The sequence below is a fragment of the Miniopterus schreibersii genome (assembly GCF_964146895.1).
Source record: "Miniopterus schreibersii genome assembly, chromosome: 16".
NCBI classification, from domain to species: Eukaryota; Metazoa; Chordata; class Mammalia; order Chiroptera; family Miniopteridae; genus Miniopterus; species Miniopterus schreibersii.
The window spans coordinates 3,846,919-3,866,117 of NC_138116.1; the positions used below are offsets into that span (position 1 = coordinate 3,846,919).

Here is a 19,199-nt window from a genome sequence, read left to right on the forward strand (position 1 = left end):
GATCTTCATCTCTATTGGCTGGCCTATGAAGCAAGGCCCGCCCCCTTCGATTCGGGGTTGGCGAGGGAAGACCTTCCGGTGACGTACTTCCGTCACTTGCTGCTGTGGACTGTGGGCCTCCGGGGTCGGTGAAGGTGAGTAGGGTTGGGACGTTGGGTCCGACCCGAGGGGTTTCCTCTGCTCTTTCGCCTCCAAACCTCGCGCCGACCCTTGTCGCAATCCTGCCAAGGACGCCAGGCCCTACGGTGCCCCGCTGGCAGGGTGCCCCTGGTGTAGCTGCTGCCGCTTTGCTCCGCGCTCCCTTCCTCTTCCCTCCCCGGCGCGAGAGGCCGCAGCGGCCCGGCTGTGACCTGGTCGCCTCTAACTTAGGCGCTTCCACAGACCTGGTCTCGTCCCGTCCGCCCCCGGAGCGGCCGACTTTAGTAGTCGGGTTCGGAGCCGGGAGCTACCTTACCTGAGGATAGTTATGTAACTCGAGGCGCCCGCCCCTCCCTCCTGAGGGCCCCAGCTTTCGAGCGTCTGGGCCGCTCGGAGCTTCTCGAGTGCAGGGGTCATTTACCCCTTCAGCCAACATTCGTCGAGCGCCTCCCGTGTGCATGGCCTGTTCTACGCCCTGGGGATTCAGCAGTAAATAAAAGACAAAAAACTCCTTCGTTTATGAAGCCTACCTTCTACTGGTGCTTGAGAAGGTCTCTTTAAGGATAGTTATCTCTCTGGTGTCTTTAAAAAAGTCACCTATCCCTCACTTCCATTTCAGGAGGCAAGCTATCCTGGAGGTGGGGGGAGGAAAGGAAGCGGCAGGTGTTGGACAAGTTTTTTAAGATCCTGGGGAAGATTTACTACCACCTCTTGGGATCCACCCCATGGCCTGTAAAGAGCTTTGATATTTCAGTCTTTCTCCTGATGTCTGACACTGATCCTATTTGGTTTAAGTTGACTATTATACTATATTCTGTCTTATTTTAAAAAGCTGGCTATAATCACTTTCCATTTTTTCTCACGTTCATAAATATTATTGAATATCTCTTTTAGGGATGTTGCTAATATGCTCAGGCTATGTGGTGGTGCTGCAGGGGATAAATCCGACATGAATAAGAAGAGCAGGCCTATTACCAATCTGCTAGGGAAGGCGTAGGGAGCCCCTTAATTTGTATAAGACTGTAGAGCAAATTGATGCGCAGTTTCCTTTGATACTTTCAGTAGCTTTCTGAGGTAAGCAGGGCTGATGTTATCCCCACTTTTCAGGTGAGGAACTTCTGGTCTAGGCTCTGCTCTATCTAAGCCTTGTGGGAACTTGGGTATGTGTCAGTTCTGTGCACTGAAGAATAGATGAATAAAAGACAATTTAAATTAAATTGTTAACTTGAATGCAAGCTATGAGTACTACTTTAAAAATATTTCCAAAGGTACATGGAGAACAAACACCAGAGAAATGAGCTTTTAAGGACGAGTTGGGAGGAGAGGGAGGAGCATTTAGGGGGAGAGAATATATTTATATGCTAGGTTGCACACCTTGGATTTGGAAAGCTAAGCTGTCTTCCTTTTCTGATTTAGTAATCCTAATTTCTTTTAGTTGATAAATATATCCACCAAGCGCTCGGAGGATGCTGATCTATTTCTGAAAGACTCGCATGTTTCTAAGATGACCTTTATAGGATTCTCTCCAAGAGCCCTGTTTTGATCTGACCTGTTTTATTTTCCAGGATCTCAAGATGGCTGGGCGAAAACTTGCTCTAAAAACCATTGACTGGGTAGCTTTTGGAGAGATCATACCCCGAAACCAGAAGGCCATTGCTAACACCCTGAAATCCTGGAATGAGACCCTCACCTCCAGGTCAGTGCCTTTCTGAGAGAGAGCCTCCTATCTTGCCATTGAATGTGGAAACAAAACAGTGATTTAGAGCTACTTATGACTTTCTGATGCTCTTCTGACAGGAAGTATAAAAAAAACCCATGTATTTTCCAAATGAAAGTCATATATATATATTTTTTCATTCCTATGCTCGCTCTCCTAGAGAAAATTGTGATGATGCATCTAGGCCATAGTACTGAGGAACAGGGAAATTACTGTGTGAATTTTCTGTTGCTCATAGAACAGTCTTAACTTTTGCTTTTCCGTGTGAGAAGGTTGGCTACTCTACCTGAGAAACCACCTGCCATCGACTGGGCTTACTACAAGGCCAATGTAGCGAAGGCTGGCTTGGTAGATGACTTTGAGAAGAAGGTGAGACTTAGGCAACTAAAGCATTGGTCTTGTGATGTGGCTTGTGGGTGGGGGGAGGATGGTAGACAATTACATGTGCAGGATGACAGAAAGAAAGTTGGTAACACTCATCCCAAAGAAAGTTTAGATGAGGTGGTTGTGGTCAATGGTCGTTAGTAGATTTACATGGTAAATACATGCAGAGGATTCAGGGTCTATTCATTCATCAGGCTCTTAGCCAAACAAACAGTACAGTAGAGCCTTAATTAGGGAGCCAGAGGACTGTCAAGTTAAATGTTTCTACTCATCTCTTCCTGAATAATTTGTTGGTTCCCCACCTGTCTTCTTTGGAATAAACTGACATCTTTTCTATCCTTTTTCTACTCTGCCCTTTTTACTGTCTCTTATAGCTGTAATTTTTAAAAAAATTTTACTTATATAATTATTTTTAAAATTTATCTTTATTGTTAAAAGTATTACAGATGTCCCCTTCTTTTCCCCATTAACCTTCCCCTTCTAGCTGTAATTTCTTGTCAACCTATCAAGGGCCTCCTCTGTGCCAGGTGCGATGCTGAGTGCTGGGGCTATAACACTTAAGCTGTCTTCTAGGAGACCATATCCATCTACATTATGCAAACATTACTTCCACCAAGCCCAGTAGGGTTTCACTTAAAAGAGAAATCAGAATTTCTTTAGAACTATAAGGTTCTAAGAGGCACCCCCCCCCCCCTTTTTTGGGGGTAGAGAGAAACATCAATTTGTTGTTTTACTTACTTATGCATTCATTGGTTGACTCTTGTATGTGCCCTGACTGGGGATCGAACCCACAACCTTGGCATATCAGGGCAACACTAACCAACTAAGCTACCTGGCGAGGGCTAAGAGGTCATTTTTGAGGTCATCCAGTTCAACTGTTCTTTTCAGATGAAGAAACTGAAGATCATCATAATAAAGAATTGTCCAAGGTCTCCAGTTAGTTAGTGACAGGGCTGAGAAGAACCTTGAGCTCCCTTTCCTGGTCTAATATTCTTCCCACTACAACTAGATTCGTACTGGTTTCCTCTTGGCATGGAGAATGTGTTTTTATGTGATCTATGAGGATTAGCAGTTTAGAGCCCTTTCTTGGGGTTCCTGGGTATATTAATGACAACTCACTGTGTCTGTGTTTGTAGTTTAATGCCCTGAAGGTTCCTGTGCCAGAGGATAAATACAGTGCCCTGGTGGATGCTGAAGAAAAAGAAGATGTAAGTAGTTGAGATTCTTATTTAATCAAAAATTCTCTTAATTCTTCATGGCTCTACATTTCTTAGTCATTAGGTTGAGATAGAGCGAACTAAAAGGAGCAGTAAAATAAAACTCTAGAAAATGCAACCTCAGTAGTTGCTTGGGAATTGGAGGGAGGGAGCTAATCAGTTTGTTCTCTGTCTTGATCGTGGCCATGGTTTCACAGTTGGATACATATGTCAAAACTGATCAAGTGGTATTCTTTAAGTATGGGCATTTTATTGTATGTCAGTTATATCTCAACAAAGCTGTTACAAACGGTTAAGGAGTTGGAATTGGGTAGGAAAATTATTCAGTGTGTTTGAAAATACTAAAGGCCAAATGTTGGGGATCAGATGGCTCCACCAAAGAGAAGTCTGGCTAGGTGGTCAGGTGGCTTATCCTGACCATTGGCTAACCAGCACCTACAAAACACGGGCATTTTGTAGATTGCCTAGACAAGTAACGAAGAACCCTGGTCCTGCCCCTTTGTGCATTTAGGAAAAGCTGTAGTTTGTTTCCCAAAGAGAGCTCCCCCAGTAGTCACAGTGGCTACATGTTCTCCATAGAGAGTGAGAAAGCAAGAGTGGTCAGACTTCTGGGACTTAGACCTTCGGAGCCTCAGAGTCAGGACAGTTTCACTTGGTTTCAAAACAGAATTTCTCCCTTCTTTTAAAGGTGAAAAGTTGTGCTGAGTTTTTGACTCTCTCAAAGAGCAGGATTGAGCAATATGAGAAAGAGGTAAGGACGAGCTTTGGCCTTTGCCTGGGATGTTTCCTCTCTTAAACCTAGTGGCAGTTACCTGTCTGGGGTTCTTTTTTTTGCATCTCTGCAGCCCTCCTTACCTTAACATATTTCCCCTCCTTCCAGCTGGAGAAGATGAGGAACATAATTCCATTTGATCAGATGACCATTGAGGATTTGAATGAAGTCTTCCCAGAAACCAAATTAGACAAAAAGAAGTATCCCTACTGGCCTCACAGGCCAATTGAGAGTTTATAAACTTGAGTGTGGGAGGAAGTTCTGGCCCTCACATTATAAACTCTGGACATTAAAAATAATTCTATAGTGCTGTGTGTGTCTGCTCCTTCGCAGGTGAGATAGTTACAACTGGAAGTGGGCTTTTTGTTAAAATGGAAAGGTGAGCCTACAGGTGTGTGCTGGTCCAGTTGTGTAATGATCAGGATATGCTCCTAATCCCAAAAGAAAAAGATCCTAGAGGATTCTAGAAGATTCTTTGTTGAGTGCTGGCACTATTCCTTAGTCATATTTATATTCCCTAGGCCTTAGCATTGTGCTTGGAATTTAGAAGAGTCTTAATATGAATTCATTGTGAATGAAAGAAGAAATGTGAGCCCTTGGGTTCATATCTTGCTAGGGGTTGCTCACACATAAACTTTGAATAATTGGGCCAACTAGTATATTAGTAAATGATGATCATGACTTATAAAGCAGATACTGTGTTCCAGGAATCGTTCTAATCACTTTAGATAAATATCATCTCCCTTCTCCTCACAACAACCCTATGAGGTAAGGAGTGTATCAGCCAAGACATTAAGTCCTTTGAAGCCCTGGCTGGTTTGGCACATGCGGGGTTTGCAGCTTGGTCCCCAGTAAGGGGTGTGCAGGAGGCAGCTGATCGATGTTTCTCTCTCCCTCTCCCTTTCTCTAAAATCAGTAAAGACATATTTTAAAAAAGAAGTCCTTTGAAGGTGACAAAATTGCCAGTGATATGATACGTTTGCTGTTCTCTACCCAGAGCCTTCTCTGACTACTCAACAGCTTCCCATCACCCCTTTTATTTCAAATAATCTTCTGTTTATTACTTATTTACTGTCCTCTCATTAGAACGTAAGCTCCTTGGAGGCAGAGGCTGGAGGAGGTTTAAGGGAGAACTGAAGCCTGAAACTGGAAAAGAAGTAGTGTCTCGTGTCTCGTGCAGACAAGGCCCGTGATGCTGCAGTTACGTGGCAGGGCTTGGGAGCCAGAGGTAGTAAAGTGGCGTCCATGAGCCTTGGTGACTGGAGTAGAGAAGAATAATTCTGGGTGACCCTGGAGAAGGGAGAGGAGAATTCTGTACTTCTAATTCTTTGTTTTGTTTGTTGTTTCTTTTACAAAAGTACAAAAAACTGGTTTTTAAACTTTTTTTGAGTCAGGGACTTAGGAAAATCTCATAAATAATACAGCTTTTCCTTGAATAAATAGAAGTATCCCCAAAGTGCACATAATGTAAGATACTCAACCTTGAAAGCCCAGCCGTGACGCCTCAGAAACTGTGGGCTTCAAGGTTAAAAAAAAAATCTCTGGGCAGGTTCGTAGTTCTAAAAACGTAAACATTTTCCTACAGGAATTCACACATATACAGGGAAGTGTGAAAATCATGGATGTACATCTCTCCCAGAGTCCCTTTTTAAACACTACCTGGGATCACACGATTTCAGTGCCATCTTTTTTCCTGGGATTGGCAGTTATTATCTCCACTGTCCAATGCTCATGTGCACACATGCTTGTACACACCCGCACACACACACACACCTTGCTCAGCTGTGGGTGCCATTTCAGTGGGGACGGTCCACAGCAGGATCGTTGGCATGGAGTTGTGCAGCACTCCTACCCCACCTGCCTCTCTCCAGGGGGAGGCAGGGAGGGGATAGGGGCTGCAATTTTGGCTGCTATTAACAGTGATGGTCTCACAGAACACAGTCCTTTGAGCAGATAAGTGGGAACAGGAAGTAGGGCCCCCCATTGGCCCTCATACCTGTTTACCTTTCAAAAGTGTAGTCAGGCTTGATCAAAAAAAGGTAAAACAGTTGCAGCTGAGATGCACCCATGCACACACAGAAAATGCTGTTAAAGAGAGAAAATGGACCAAATGTTTTAATTCACCTTAAGAAGGGTATAGGAAAAGTTCGTCAGTGGTTAAATTACTTCACCCCAGATGGGACTCGAACCCACAATCCCTGGCTTAGGAGGCCAGTGCCTTATCCATTAGGCCACTGGGGCAGTACGCAAGCGGCGCCGGATCATTTGCCTTTTGAACTGTGTTGTGCGTAATGACGTCATACCGGAAGCTTCCGGTGGCAAAACCACGCTCGTCATGTTCATCTCCAGTGGAGTAGAGCTCATCCGAGAATGGGTCGGGAGGCCGGGGGTGAGGGGTCCAACAAAGTGTGGGATTCGGTTCTGGTACAGCGTGCCCTCTGGAAGAAGGCTAGAACCTTCACCTTCCTGATCCGGAGTCGGGCGCTTACTCTCTGCGCCACGCACGCCGTCTGGCTCTGCCGCGAGGCTTCCGTAGGGCCCTGTGGACGCACCGCGCAGGTGTTGGCTGCACAGACCGCGTTCCGGCTCCGCCTTCGCTGCACCCCGCGGCCCAGAACCCGCAGCTCCCCCGGCACGACTCGCCCCCTGCGAGGGAGTTACACCTGGACCGCGCACAGCTTACCGCAGGCAGCGGGACCGCGTGGCCTAACGGATAAGGCGTCTGACTTCGGATCAGAAGATTGAGGGTTCGAGTCCCTTCGTGGTCGGTGCGTTTGCTTTTTGGAGTGGGGGCGGCGCGGAGAAACCCCGCTCGCCTGTACTGCCCTCCCCTCCCTCCTGTCCCTCCTGTCCCACCGGCCAGCACCTCGCCTCGGCCGCCTGACCCTTGTTCACACTTGTTTTCCGAGCGTCTCGCACATCCTGGGACGTGCTCGCCGCCGCGCGCCCGGAGGTCTCGGCCGGCACTTCCCCATCGTGTCGTCTAGCTTTTAGCCTTTCGCGCCTGGCGGGTGAACTCTCCGGTTGTCTAGCTGGCTTTCCGCGACCTGTACCACGTCCCGGTCTAGGGATACGCGCTGCGGCACCGGCACCGCGCGGCAGGTCGTCTGAGGGCTGTGCACTTGCGGGTGAGCTTTATCAAGGGCCACGTGGGGGGTGTGTTTTGTCGCGCCCCAGTGGCCTAATGGATAAGGCACTGGCCTCCTAAGCCAGGGATTGTGGGTTCGAGTCCCACCTGGGGTGGGGTGTGTGACCTTCTGCAGGTAATTTTGGCTGCGCCGGGGTGACCTCGGGCTCCGTGCCACGTGGTCGGGGCCGGGGCGCTGCGCCGCCCCCGCAGCCCTGCCCGACCCCTGCAGCCGCCTCGCTTTTGCGAACGGGGCCGCCTTCGCTGTTCGTGGCCCCTGGCTCGTTGCCGCCCGCGTCCCCTTCATCCCGTCGCGGTCCCGGTGTGTCCTGGGGCCACCTGCAGCCTAAGCCTGCGGGACGAGCCCGCGTTCTCGCCTGGGCCAGGGAGCTGTAGAAAAGTGGGGGCCTGGGGTGTCGCTTTGCCGGCGTTGCCCGCGCACTCGGGGGATCTAATGAGGCAGGCTGTGGTGGAGCGAAATTTTCAGAGCGTCAAAAGCTGGGCCCTACCCCAGGTGGGACTCGAACCCACAATCCCTGGCTTAGGAGGCCAGTGCCTTATCCATTAGGCCACTGGGGCTTGCAGCTTACAGCTGCGGCGCCTCTTCCCCTAGTAGGCGGCCCCACTCCGGGTTTTCCGACGAAGGATTAGCGGGGCGCGCGTTTCCCCGGATGCCGAGCGGGGGAGGTGCGCGGATGCGGCCCCGGAGCTCAAACCGACCGCGAGGATGCGGGACGCTGCCCCGGCCAGCCTCCCCCGCCGCCCCGGGAGCGCAGTGGAGCTGGGACTGCGGGAACACCCGGACCGTGGCGCCACCGTGTCCACCCCACTGACTGAGAAAGCCCAGGGATTTTAGGGAGAGCGGGGTAGGCGGCGAGCAGAACAGACGGACCTGTCATGACACAGAGACATAAACCCTAAGAATTTCAGCATCGCCGGGCAGGGGGAGCAAAGCCGTCCATCAGAACAAGTGCGGGTCTGACACGCGGTGCATCTGTTATATACAAATGCATCATATACAGGAAAGAAATATATCAGCCACATAGATGCTTCACCCTAATGTGTTCCTTTAACACTGTTAGACAGAAAGCAGTACAAATAAAGAATAGGCGTATTTTTACACCTTACGAAGGTCTGAAATCCACTGTTAGAATCTATGCTCGTCTGAAGGATGTCACGGCAGAAGCTCCAGCCAAGGCTGTGCATTCCTGTCATGCCTGCCTGAGACCTGGGCCCCCATCCTCCACACTTGAGGGCCCAGGGAACTTGGACACATTCTTGTTTCTCTCTCTAAGATGTGGAGTCTGCAGAAACCGATCTCCTTTCACATCAGCAAGAAGGGTTAACCCACCTGGCTCCAGTCTCCTGCCTCCACTTAAGTTAATCAGTTTGTCTGCTGAGGTGTAAGATCATGTAAGTGTACAGGTCACAGGTCACAGCCGGTGAGATACAGGACACTCCCAGCATCGCAAAAAGCTCCCCTGTGCCTCCCCCCAGTCAGCCACTACCTCCCCAAGTACTTTCCTGACTTTCATCACCCTAAAGAAGTTTGGCCTTGTTTTGAACTACATATAAATGGAGTCATACTCTGGTAACCTGGCCTCTTTTGCTCAATATTTTGTCTATGAGATTCACCCATGTTCATTCTTTTGCCTTCAGCTTTTTTATGTTTAAAACTGATTTAAGAGAGAGGAAGGGAGAGAGATACATTGATGTTTGATCAGGAGCCACACGCACCCCAACCAGGGATCGAACCCTCAACCTGGGTATGTTCTCTGACTTGAAATTGAACCTGCTACCTTCTCGTGTATGATGCACCAACTGATCCACACTGGCCAAGGCCTTTGCCCTCAGCTTATTTATTTTTTAAATTTTATTTCCCTCAACTTTTTTAAAGAATGGGTCCTACCCCTGTGCTCACTCTCCATCCCCTAGCCTGTTCTGTTTCTCTGTACCTCTCCTTTCCCTCCTGCCTTGAATGCTTTCCAGGCCCTTTCACATGCCACCAATGTCTTCTGAGGGCCTCAGGGACCAGCACTTTGCTCAGGGTCAACCCACGGGGATGCCTTCTTGGGTTTCCCACTGACGGACACTAGTGTCCCTGTCTTGCCTCATCCTCAACTGCTCCTAGCCATTGCGCAAGACTAGACTTGTCCCCCTCCATCCTGCAGGCAAAACCATCCTCATCATCCAACCAGGACAAGCCCGCTCCCTCTGTGACTTTCCTGTTTCCATGCCCAGTATTGCCCATGTCACACACCTGCTCCCATTCTATGGGGGCCAATTTTTTGTCCCCATAATACTTTTGCATCTATTCTCTCTCCATCTCTGTTGTCACTGCTCTAGTTCCAGGATGGGTCCCTGACTGCTCATGTGGGTCAGTCCACCAACCTGTGCTCCCTTCCCTACGATCTTTCCTTCTCCATTCGTGGTCAGCTTAATCTTCCCCTGACAGCCTCTGCAGGGGTAGACATAAGAGCTGTCACATTTAAGGACTTTCTAGACCTGGATCCCACTCAGTGTGGCAGATGCGTCTTCCACAGCTCATCCCCTGGGTCCCAGCCAAACTGGGCTATTGATCACCATTCCCCGAGTACATACTCAGTGCCATTAGACACTCATTTATTCACTTAAGTCCCACAACAACCCTCGGAGGCAGGCACTGGTAACATCATCCCTGGTTTACAGATGGGGAGACAGAGGTTCAGAGAGGCTAAGTAGTTTGCCCAAGGCTCCACAGCTGCGGGGGGGGGGGGGGGGGCAGGAGCTGAGCAGGGTTGTCTGGCTTCAGAGCCCATTCTCAGTGATATAGTTCACTGTCGCAGCGACAGGCAGGGCCCTTGACCACGCTGCAGTCTCCAGGTGACAAGCTCTTACGTTGTTTGCGTGGCCAGCTCCTCCCCGCTTCAGGCCCACTTCAAATACATCTCTGACCTTTCAACAACTGTTTTTCTGCCTCCCACAATATATTTAGACCTTTCTTATGTACCACATTTTAGGTCATGTTACCATACAAAATCCATTTTCAACTGATCAAATGTCAGTTCTCTGGAAGAAAGGGCTTTGTTCACTGCTGATTCCCTGGGACCTCGCCCAGGGTCTCATGAACTAATGAACGTTGCACGTCCTTGCTCCCCACTAGGCTCTCAGTCCCTAGATGTCTTCCACATCTTCTATATTTTCTAGTCCTTTATCAAAGACTTTCCCCCCTTTTTTACACTCCCATGAATGAGGTCCCTGCTTACATGAAGTGTATAGACTACTACTGTTTATTATCTTGCACTGAGAGCATCACAGTGCAGTTATTTGTCAAATGAGTGAACTAGATCAAAATAACAGAGAACATTCTATGAAATTCATATGCGCCAGACTAACCTGCTACTGTTGTGCTGGCCTGGGTGCTTCCCACATCCGTAAGATTGCAAAACCCTTTTTCTAGTTCCAATTCACTCTTTTCCTACCCCCACAGCCTGCGACGACACCTAACACCTGACATTCCTTCCCACTTAAGTTGTTCCCTGTTACCTATGTTTCTCACCATCTAAACTGCTTAACTTGAGTTTGAGACTCTCCACACTGAGCCGTCTCCCTTCCCAGGCTTCCCCCATGAGCCCCTGCACAGACCCACCATTCAGATGGTTCTTCATTGTCTCCCCCACCCCAGCCTTTTCTTTGGTTTCCTTTATCAATACTGTTCCCTGTATCTGGCATGTGCTCAGCCCCTTTCTACTGATTAAATTCTGTACCTTTTTCCTGGCCCTGCTCAGATACCCACACACAGCTTCTACCCAACCATGTGTTCCTTGAGGGCAGACACCACGCTCAGCCCCGTTTCCCCCGGCTGACAGCAGTCAGTGCCGGGCAGTAATTGTTAGGCAGATTTCAACCAGTGAGGGGTACGGATTCTGTTCTGAAGCATCTGAAGAAGGGAAGCCACTGCATTTAGAATTTTATTGAAGCTAATACAGTAAGTGAATAATTAAGGCTTGACAACACGTAATTGCCTATAAAGACCTTTGCAACCAGTGCCTACCACCCTCACTCCGAATGAACGCTCTCCGACGGCTCCAGCGTTAGGGACAAGCATTAACAATCGCAAACAGCAAATCCGTCTCCCGACAGCACTCGAGCTCTCGGCCAGCTGCCCGGACAGCCCTCGGAGGGTCTCCGCCAGCTCTGGAGGGTGATTTCAGTCCATATCTACCCTTCTGCTTGTCTTTATGGCAGAATTTATTCTCTTTTTTCTCAGCCTTTCCCGATTCATGTTTTCAATCCTGCAAACAAAAGGACCACAATTAGGCGGCGATGCCCAATCAGTGCTTATCAGGGTGGTGAGAGGAGCTGGCAGCTCGGCAGGAGGCAGAGCAGCCACATCAGCAGGCGCCAGCTCACAAGCCTCCACTCGGTCAGTCTCTCCTGTTGCTGGGGCTTTTCCACTTATTTGCTGGAACTTCCTGGACTTGACCATGCCCCCTTTCTTCCCTGTGCCACCCCCACGACTCAGTTGGAAGCAGCTTAGGTGTTTTCTGGTACCTGATTCTCCAGAGTTCAGCATCTTCTTTGGATGGCTCCTTGGGCATCTGGCTGGCTTCAGCGATCATGTCTCGAATTTTCTGCAGGCAATCTGCCAGATTTCGGAGCTGATAGCGGCTGCATTCAGAGGTGAGTATCAACTCTCCCGACCTGTTGATCTTATTTTTATGCTGCAGAGAACAAAGGCAAAACCAGAGTTCTACCGAGTAGAGGCCAGAAAGTGACTGAGGGATTAAGGAAGAAGGGCCAGTGTTACCATGATGGCCATCTTCTGGCGCACGGGCTCTGCGATCCAGTCAGCGGTTGCCAGGTGGAACCTGACTTCAGCCTTGGAATTCACTGGAAAGAAAGGAACAAGGTAGCACAGTCACTGAGAGTCCAGGTAGGCTCAGCACCTGGGTGGCTGGTGACCATTCTGCAACAACGGCAGGTGAGAAACCCAACCAGGTCCGTTTTTATCCTGTGCCAACTTAGGGATACAAAGCTGGCTGTGAAATGAGCCTGCAAAGATAGTGAGGCACTTTTGGACAAAAATAAACTTCCAGGAACTAAATGTCCAGCGTTCCGCTTACAGTTTATCAGGCTCTGAAAAGAATGGGGGGATGGGTTCCACAAGAATGAAGGAAACCTGTGCTTGGAGCTGGCTGCCAACTCACACTGTGATTTCCCTTTGTTTAGACTCACAGGCCAATCCTAGTTCCAGCCGCCCACAGCTGAGCACCCGAGAACCAGACTACGCTCAAAAGAATAAAGAGGATTATTATAAACTGGCAGTGTTTAAACTCCTGCTAAAAAAGCCCTTTATTCCCCATGAATGTAAACAGAGAGTCCTGAAGTCCATCTTCCAACTAAGTTTTAAAGTGAAAGAGAAGGACAAGGTGCCCTCTACCTTTGTTAACGTTCTGGCCTCCGGGACCGCTACTCCGACAGTAAGATATCTTCAAGCGATCTGTAAAACAGAACACACGCCAAAGAAATGACTATCTCATGGCAAAATATTACACATCTCTCTCAATGACTTCCATATATATGAATGTAACATTCAGATCAGTAGAGTAAGAGACTCTATTTATAGAGACTATTTATATTGGACACTATTTTTAGTGTCAAAACTAAAACCAAGAGTAAGTGACTTTCCCAAGGTCACACAGACAGCAGAAGATGTAAAATTATGGTCTGGGTTATCTGCTTCTGGTCCAGAACATTCCACCAGACCCAGCTGCCCTAACTTTCTGCTGTTTGTTTTAAAGCAAGGATTCTTTAAGAAGCTCAACCTAAGGAACAGACTTAGTTTTAATGTTATATGTCAAAACGTGGTGGATGTGGAGCCCAAAAGACTGTAAGGTCCAAGAGGGTGGGTGTGTCTAATTCATTGTGGACTCCCAGTGCCTAGCGCTCGGTCAGCGTTTAAAAACATCTGCTGGATGCCTGAGCACTCAAGTAGCAGCTGGGAGGCCTTGCTCCTAACACTGGCACAGCCACCGACCCGCTATGTGATCTTGGCCAAGTCCCGCTGCTTCTCTGGTCTCAGGTTTGTGTGTCTGTTTGGAAGCTGTAAAATGAGGTTTCTTCCTTCTGCTTTTACAATTCATGAAAAGTAGCCTCACAGTGTCTGAGGGAAGGAGGGAAGTAGGAAAATTTCAGATGAGTAGAAGCTGAGCTGCAGGAAGTTTGGGTGGCACACAACTGTGGCAGCCTGGTGGTGGAGAGCAGGCGTCCACGGGCAGCGGTGACTATTCTCAGGACTGCTTCTGAGAGGCTTCCTCCTTCTGACAGATTAGGTAACAGATGCACGTGGTACTGTAGGGGGACGGTATCATCACGGTGCCGGCAACCTCGCCTATATCCACCTAGGCCACCGAGGCATGGCTTTCGCTGCAGCCACGTCTGTCTGCAGGAACGCCTGTGGTCCTCCTGGAGCACAGGAGCACGGAGGCAGGTGAGGTGCTGCGACACGGCCCTCTCCCACTCACCTCCGTCTTCCCAAAGGCCCTCATGACAGTTTCTGAGCCTCCCCTCTGATGAGACAGGCTTTCCGCCCCCTCCAGGCATGTGCGCACCTCAGGGTGAGGCTGCAAGCTACCCAGTGGGCCACTGTGTCCTCTCCTTTGTGTTGCCCTCACCTGGCCTCCTTGTTTCAGTGTCGCCCTGAGCACGGGCCACGGGGAGCCCGCACCTCTGATACCCTTCCTTTCCCTGTCTGTGGACGTCACAAGCTCTCTGAATCTGAACAGGGCTGGCTGTTTCTTTCCAGGCCATGCCATCAGGCCTCGTGCTTGATGGGTGCACAGTTCTAAAGTCAGGCAAACGGCTTGCAGGGAGAAGCCCTCTCCGCTCCCCAAGGCGGTCCTCCTATCCAACTTCTTGTGCATCCTTTCAGATCTATGTTCATACATAGAAATATGTATGTATTTCGGATGTATATGTAAGACACAAGCGGTAGCTTGCTATACATATTCTTCTGTACCTTACTTTCTTCAAATGATGATCAGTTCATCTGTTGTAAAGGTTACTCCGTGTCACAAGAACATCAAGAGCTCTCATTCGTGCTGCATGCACACTGCACAGCAAGCACGCCAGGGTGGCTGCACTGTCTTTTTTTTTTTGGCTATTCTAAATGCTGAAAGGACTCCACCTTCGCACACCCAAAGACGGTTTCTTCACTTCCATTAGGCTGGAAAGATCTGGAAGGAATGTGTGAGGGGTGGAGAAATGGCTGATTTTATTTATAAAACCAAATTACTTACCTAGAGGAATATCATTGTTGGCTTGCCTTGCAGCATCCTGTAATGTAATGCACACAGTGTCAAATAAATATTACCTGCCAGGTGACTCCTCACTGGTCCAGGGCAACCAGAGAAATGAGGCAAAGCCATGACACAAATGTAGTACAACTATTTTCAGGTTTCCAGCAAAATCATATCAGAGGATAGGGATAGCTTCTCCCAACTCCAGAGGTGCCGCCTCAGAAACACTCCTCTAGGAAAATGGAACTGGCGTCTCCAGCCTTCCCTGCCCCCGACCTTAGCTAGTGGCCTGGCTCCTGGGAGGGAGGGAGGGAGGGAGGGAAGGCACCAGACTTCACAGGCACCAGGGAGACTCCGAAAGGAACCCCCTCTGCCAACCAGGAGTGACAAACCTGTGGGCTACCGTGTTCTCTCTGCTCACCTGGGAGTTTGCCTGCCTTGAACAGTGACTAGCACATCTGCCTTGAGGGTTTGTGTCAAACTGAACTACTCCCTCCAGGATTTCATACCTCCATGTCTCTCCTGTGCTGTTCCTCTGGCGATAGCCTTTGGCCTTAGAGCCTCATGTCCACAGGCCCAGGGCAAACACTACCCCTCTGAGGCTCTTCTGGCCATCTAAGCTCAAAGCTCCAAGTATCCTCACCTGTCCCATTCCCTGTCCCCATCTCTTTTCATCTTAGAGTTATTGGGGGGCGGGTGATGGATCCTCATCTTACTCTACTTCTCTATAGCACTGAAGACCATGAACCACACCCTCCCCAAAGCACCTTCTTCCCCTTCCTCTGAGTGATCTTGTTTTCTCTCTTCCCTCCCTAGGCCTTTCTCACTCTCCTTTGCTTGCTCTTTGCAACCTTGAAACACCAACATGCCCCTGAAATCCTTTCTCTTCTCTATCTTACTCTTTCCCCAGAACATTTCATCCATGTTGATAAAAATATCATCTGTGTTGGTGACTCCCAACTTTTTGGCTCAAACTCAAGCCTCTTTCTTCAACTCTAGACTCATAGCCAACTGCTATTCGATGTCTCCTCTCAGATGCCTCAAACCTCAGGGAGGACATCCCTTACGATATGAAGTAGCTCCCCAGCCTTCTCTATGACAGCACCCTGCTCTATTTATTACTTCTCAAAATCTCTCAATATCTGATATGTTCTCCCCATTTGTTTACTGTCCGCTCCTTCCACTAGAACAGAAGCTGTATCTGCAATGCTTGAGACAGTGTCTGACACAATAAGTACACAATAATTTTTTTTGCTGAATGAGAAAACTTTCTAATCTCAATTAATGGTAATTCGATCCTTCCACTGCTCAAGGCCCCAGACTTCAACTCCTCTCATTTTCACTTCTCATAGAAAATCCATTAGCAAGTCCTAGAGGCTTTCCCTTCAGAATAAATATATCTAGAACCTGAACAATCCTCATGATCCTTACTGCTTCCACCCTACTGTTCAGCTCTTGCCTGTATGGTTGCAATCTCCTAATTGGTCTTGTCCTTGCCATTCAACGGTTTGCTCTTTACAGGGCTCTGTAAGAGTGCTCCCTGTAAAACCCACTTGGATCATTCCACTCTAACTCAAAACCTCCACTCGGTCCCCATACTGTCCTGCTTGCTGTTCCTTGAACAGGGAGAGCCTGCAGCTGCCCTGAGGTGCTGCGTCTGCAATTCTCTCCACAAGGATGCCCATCTCCCCTCTATTCTCATGGCTCGCTGTCTTGCTTCTTCCACATCCTTACTCAAACGTCAGCTGCCCAGGGGCCTTCCCAGACCATCCTACTTAACCCTGCAACACCACCTTAGCACTCCTCTTCCTTCCAGGCTTTATTTTCTCCAAAGTAAATCACCATCACACATACTCTGTACTACTTATTTTACTTATTGCTGTGCCCTCCATTAGAATTCAAGCTCCAAAAACCTTAGGATTCTTGTGTTTTTTCCCCACTACTCTATCCCTATGCCTAGCGCAGTGCCCGAAGCCTGCTTGCAAATGAAGCTGGTTGAACGCGCGACTGAATGAATGAACGCTCTCTTGCCGTCCTGCATGGGGGAGCTCCACAGAATCGGCTGGGGCCGGGCTGAGCCTGCACACGGCGGGCTGTCATTAAATGCAACCCGAGGAAACGAACGGAAGCCCAGTTTCCGCAGGTGCGCGGGGTTACTGGAAGCTAAGGGCAGCGCAACTTCCCAAAGATTCCAGAAGGGACCAAAGAGACCCGCCCAGTGGCCCCGGTGCTCGGTTGCGCGGGCAACCAGCCCCCTTCCGCGGGGCCCTTTGATTAACGGCGTGGATGGCCAATAGGGCGCCGGCTCCCTGACGTCACCCAGCAGAGGCGAGGACACGCCCCTTCCGTCCGACCCTCCCGGCTCACCGGGACCCTCCACGCGGTGTCCGCGCCCCGCGACTCCGGGTAGAGCTTGTCCAGGCTGTAGATGCTCTGGAATTCGGTGCCGTCTACCTGCTTGTGCAGCTCTCGGCGGGGGCAGTACGCGGGCGGCGGGAGCAGCCAGGCCCCGGCTCGGCTCAGGCCCCAGCGCAGGCACCGGGCGGCCGCCATGTTCGAGTCTCCGGATTGCTTCCGGTGGGTTCTTCCCTCCGGTCCGCTAGATCGTGTTTCCCTCCGGACTTTGGTTCCGGGGGAGGCGGCGAGCTGGGCTCCCGGCGTGGCTCTCCTGCGGCGCCGTTAGAAGGTCCCCGTCGGCTGCCTCCGGGAGGCTGGCCGTGGGGAAGGTGTTGGCCAGACAGCGAACGCTCAGGAGAGCCTGCTGGTGAACGAACCCCTAGATCTGTGTCCCCAGAAAGCACCACCTTTCTCCTCCTGTTCCGCTCTCCCCGAGGCCTGCCCTGCCTGGCCTAGTTCATCTCCGTACCCTGCTCTATTTATCTTTTTTTTTTTTTCCTTTTTCACATCACTCAATCTTACTTTCCTACTTTATTGCCTGTCTCCCAGCCAGAATATAATAAGCTCCAGGAAGGTACTGGCTCACAGCTGGATCCCCAGCACCCAGAACCTGGCACCTCCTAGGTATTCAATAAGCATTAATAGAATGAATTCTTTGGGAGTGTGTTTTTGAAAGCTGAATTCCGCTAGAGATGAGTTTTAGTAACTCCAGCAGCCTATAAGCAAGACCCCCTTAAGCACGTGTGAAAGCTCTACAGGACAAACACCAGATGGGAGGAGAGGCAGGCAGGTGGACCACACCCACCCCACGCCCTTTGTGGGGGAACCAGCAGCTCTGCGGAGCAGGATGGCAGTTTCTAACAGCCAGGAGATAAAGGGAGGCTGAGGAGGTAGGTGGAGATCCAGACAGCCAGCCAGGCTAAGCAGAGCCCTTTTACAGGGCTGTTAAGACATGAACTTCAAAACTGAGAAGTTCTAACTCCAAGAAAGGTAAAGCAAGCAGTGTTTGGAAACAGCTAAATGTTGGCAGAGTTACTTTGTTGAGAGGCAGTTTGGTGAATGAAAACAGAGCTCAATGAATGTTAGGGGTTATTAGTAATATTAGTGGTTGTTTCTTAATGACGAGTTCTATTTTTAGAAAAAGCGTAATTACCTAGAAAAATATGTCTATGGGATGTTGGCTGTTTGAATCAGGAGGTTATCATTAAATCAAGGCTTTACTGTCTTGGCTTCATTGATACAGGCAAAGTCTTCAGTAGGGAATAAATCCCCCCCCCCCCCCCCTGCACTGGCTTGTAAACCCAAACTAGGAAAACAGTGGCAATTGATATAAGCCTTTTGGGCTCTAGGTTGGAAGGAGAGTCTCCTGGATCTCTCCCTGTCTGACATAGTCCCAAGACCTCAGAGGGAACAGAGGTGTGTCCATGATGACTGCAATAAGCTTCTTAGGGGAGCAAAGCCAGGGACTCATCCACGTCTATGGCTCTGGGATTATGAGTAACAAAGTCAGCACCATTCCATGGCATCATTGCTTTGAGGCTGGACTCCAGCCCTGTTCCTGACCCAGAATGATAGGAAAAGGAAGCTGCAGGTTTCCATGGCCCCAAATAAACACAGCCTGCTGGGGCCATCTGGTGCCCTGGATTCTGGGACTGGAGAGGGGGGTAGACGAGAGAATGAGACAAGTTATTCTGGGGTGGAGAGAGCAGCTGCCAAGCTCCTTTTACCTGCTGCTGTTGTGAACCATCCAGAATAGAGGCCCTTCAGGGAGAAACGTGAGAGGGGCCACCTGTTCCCTTAAAAAGGTGAGCGTTGAAGGCTGAGGCCCGCCTTCTTCCCTTCCTTGGTCCTCCGTAGGCTGAAATGGCACTTCAGGAAGGAAGGGGACATTCACGGGTGAGAAGAGAGTGGAACACACATAATCTCCAAGCCCTTCCTGGCAGCTGAGGGGCTTACAGGCAGCAGCCCTTCTCTATGGCCTGTGAATTGGGGTACCACCCAGACTGGCTCTTAAAACTCAACATTACGCCCGGCCAGCATGGCTCAGTGGTTGAGCATTGACCTGTGATCCAGGAGGTCATGGTTTGATTCCGGTCAGGGCACATGCTAGGGTTGCAGGCTCGACCCCCAGTCGGGGGCACGCAGGAGGCAGCCAATTGATGATTCT

General features: G+C 49.6%; 2 protein-coding genes and 1 long non-coding RNA gene across 8 annotated transcripts; 2 read left to right on the forward strand and 1 right to left on the reverse strand.

Annotated features, from left to right (window-relative positions):
• Positions 1–7: 7 nt before the first annotated feature.
• Positions 8–4,534, forward strand: ATP5PD (ATP synthase peripheral stalk subunit d). 3 transcript variants are annotated; one of them, XM_081160871.1, is made up of 7 exons: positions 128–627; positions 758–870; positions 1,704–1,834; positions 2,128–2,224; positions 3,376–3,447; positions 4,145–4,207; positions 4,337–4,534. In XM_081160871.1, exons 1-7 carry the CDS (start codon positions 597–599, stop codon positions 4,466–4,468), a joined length of 639 nt encoding a protein of 212 aa, XP_081016997.1. In that variant the 5' UTR covers positions 128–596; the 3' UTR covers positions 4,469–4,534. The 3 variants fall into 3 exon arrangements, with proteins under 3 accessions (XP_081016998.1, XP_081016997.1, XP_081016999.1); XM_081160872.1 differs by lacking the exon at positions 758–870 and having other exon boundaries at positions 8–134; XM_081160873.1 differs by lacking the exon at positions 758–870 and having other exon boundaries at positions 131–689.
• A 2,020-nt stretch (positions 4,535–6,554) lies between these two features.
• Positions 6,555–14,719, forward strand: LOC308568233. Of its 2 annotated transcripts, none has more exons than XR_014000462.1 (3): positions 6,555–6,996; positions 12,065–12,318; positions 12,567–14,719. It is a non-coding gene; the product is annotated as an uncharacterized lncRNA (long non-coding RNA). The 2 variants fall into 2 exon arrangements; XR_014000463.1 differs by having other exon boundaries at positions 12,065–12,270; positions 12,567–12,652.
• MRPL58 (mitochondrial ribosomal protein L58) lies at positions 11,293–17,221 on the reverse strand. Of its 3 annotated transcripts, none has more exons than XM_081160875.1 (6): positions 17,003–17,221; positions 14,636–14,672; positions 12,778–12,837; positions 12,145–12,227; positions 11,889–12,058; positions 11,293–11,629 (listed from the first exon to the last, which is right to left on the reverse strand). In XM_081160875.1, exons 1-6 carry the CDS (start codon positions 17,186–17,188, stop codon positions 11,545–11,547), a joined length of 621 nt encoding a protein of 206 aa, XP_081017001.1. In that variant the 5' UTR covers positions 17,189–17,221; the 3' UTR covers positions 11,293–11,544. The 3 variants fall into 3 exon arrangements, with proteins under 3 accessions (XP_081017001.1, XP_081017002.1, XP_081017003.1); XM_081160876.1 differs by having other exon boundaries at positions 17,090–17,208; XM_081160877.1 differs by having other exon boundaries at positions 11,340–11,624; positions 17,003–17,208.
• Positions 17,222–19,199: the final 1,978 nt, after the last annotated feature.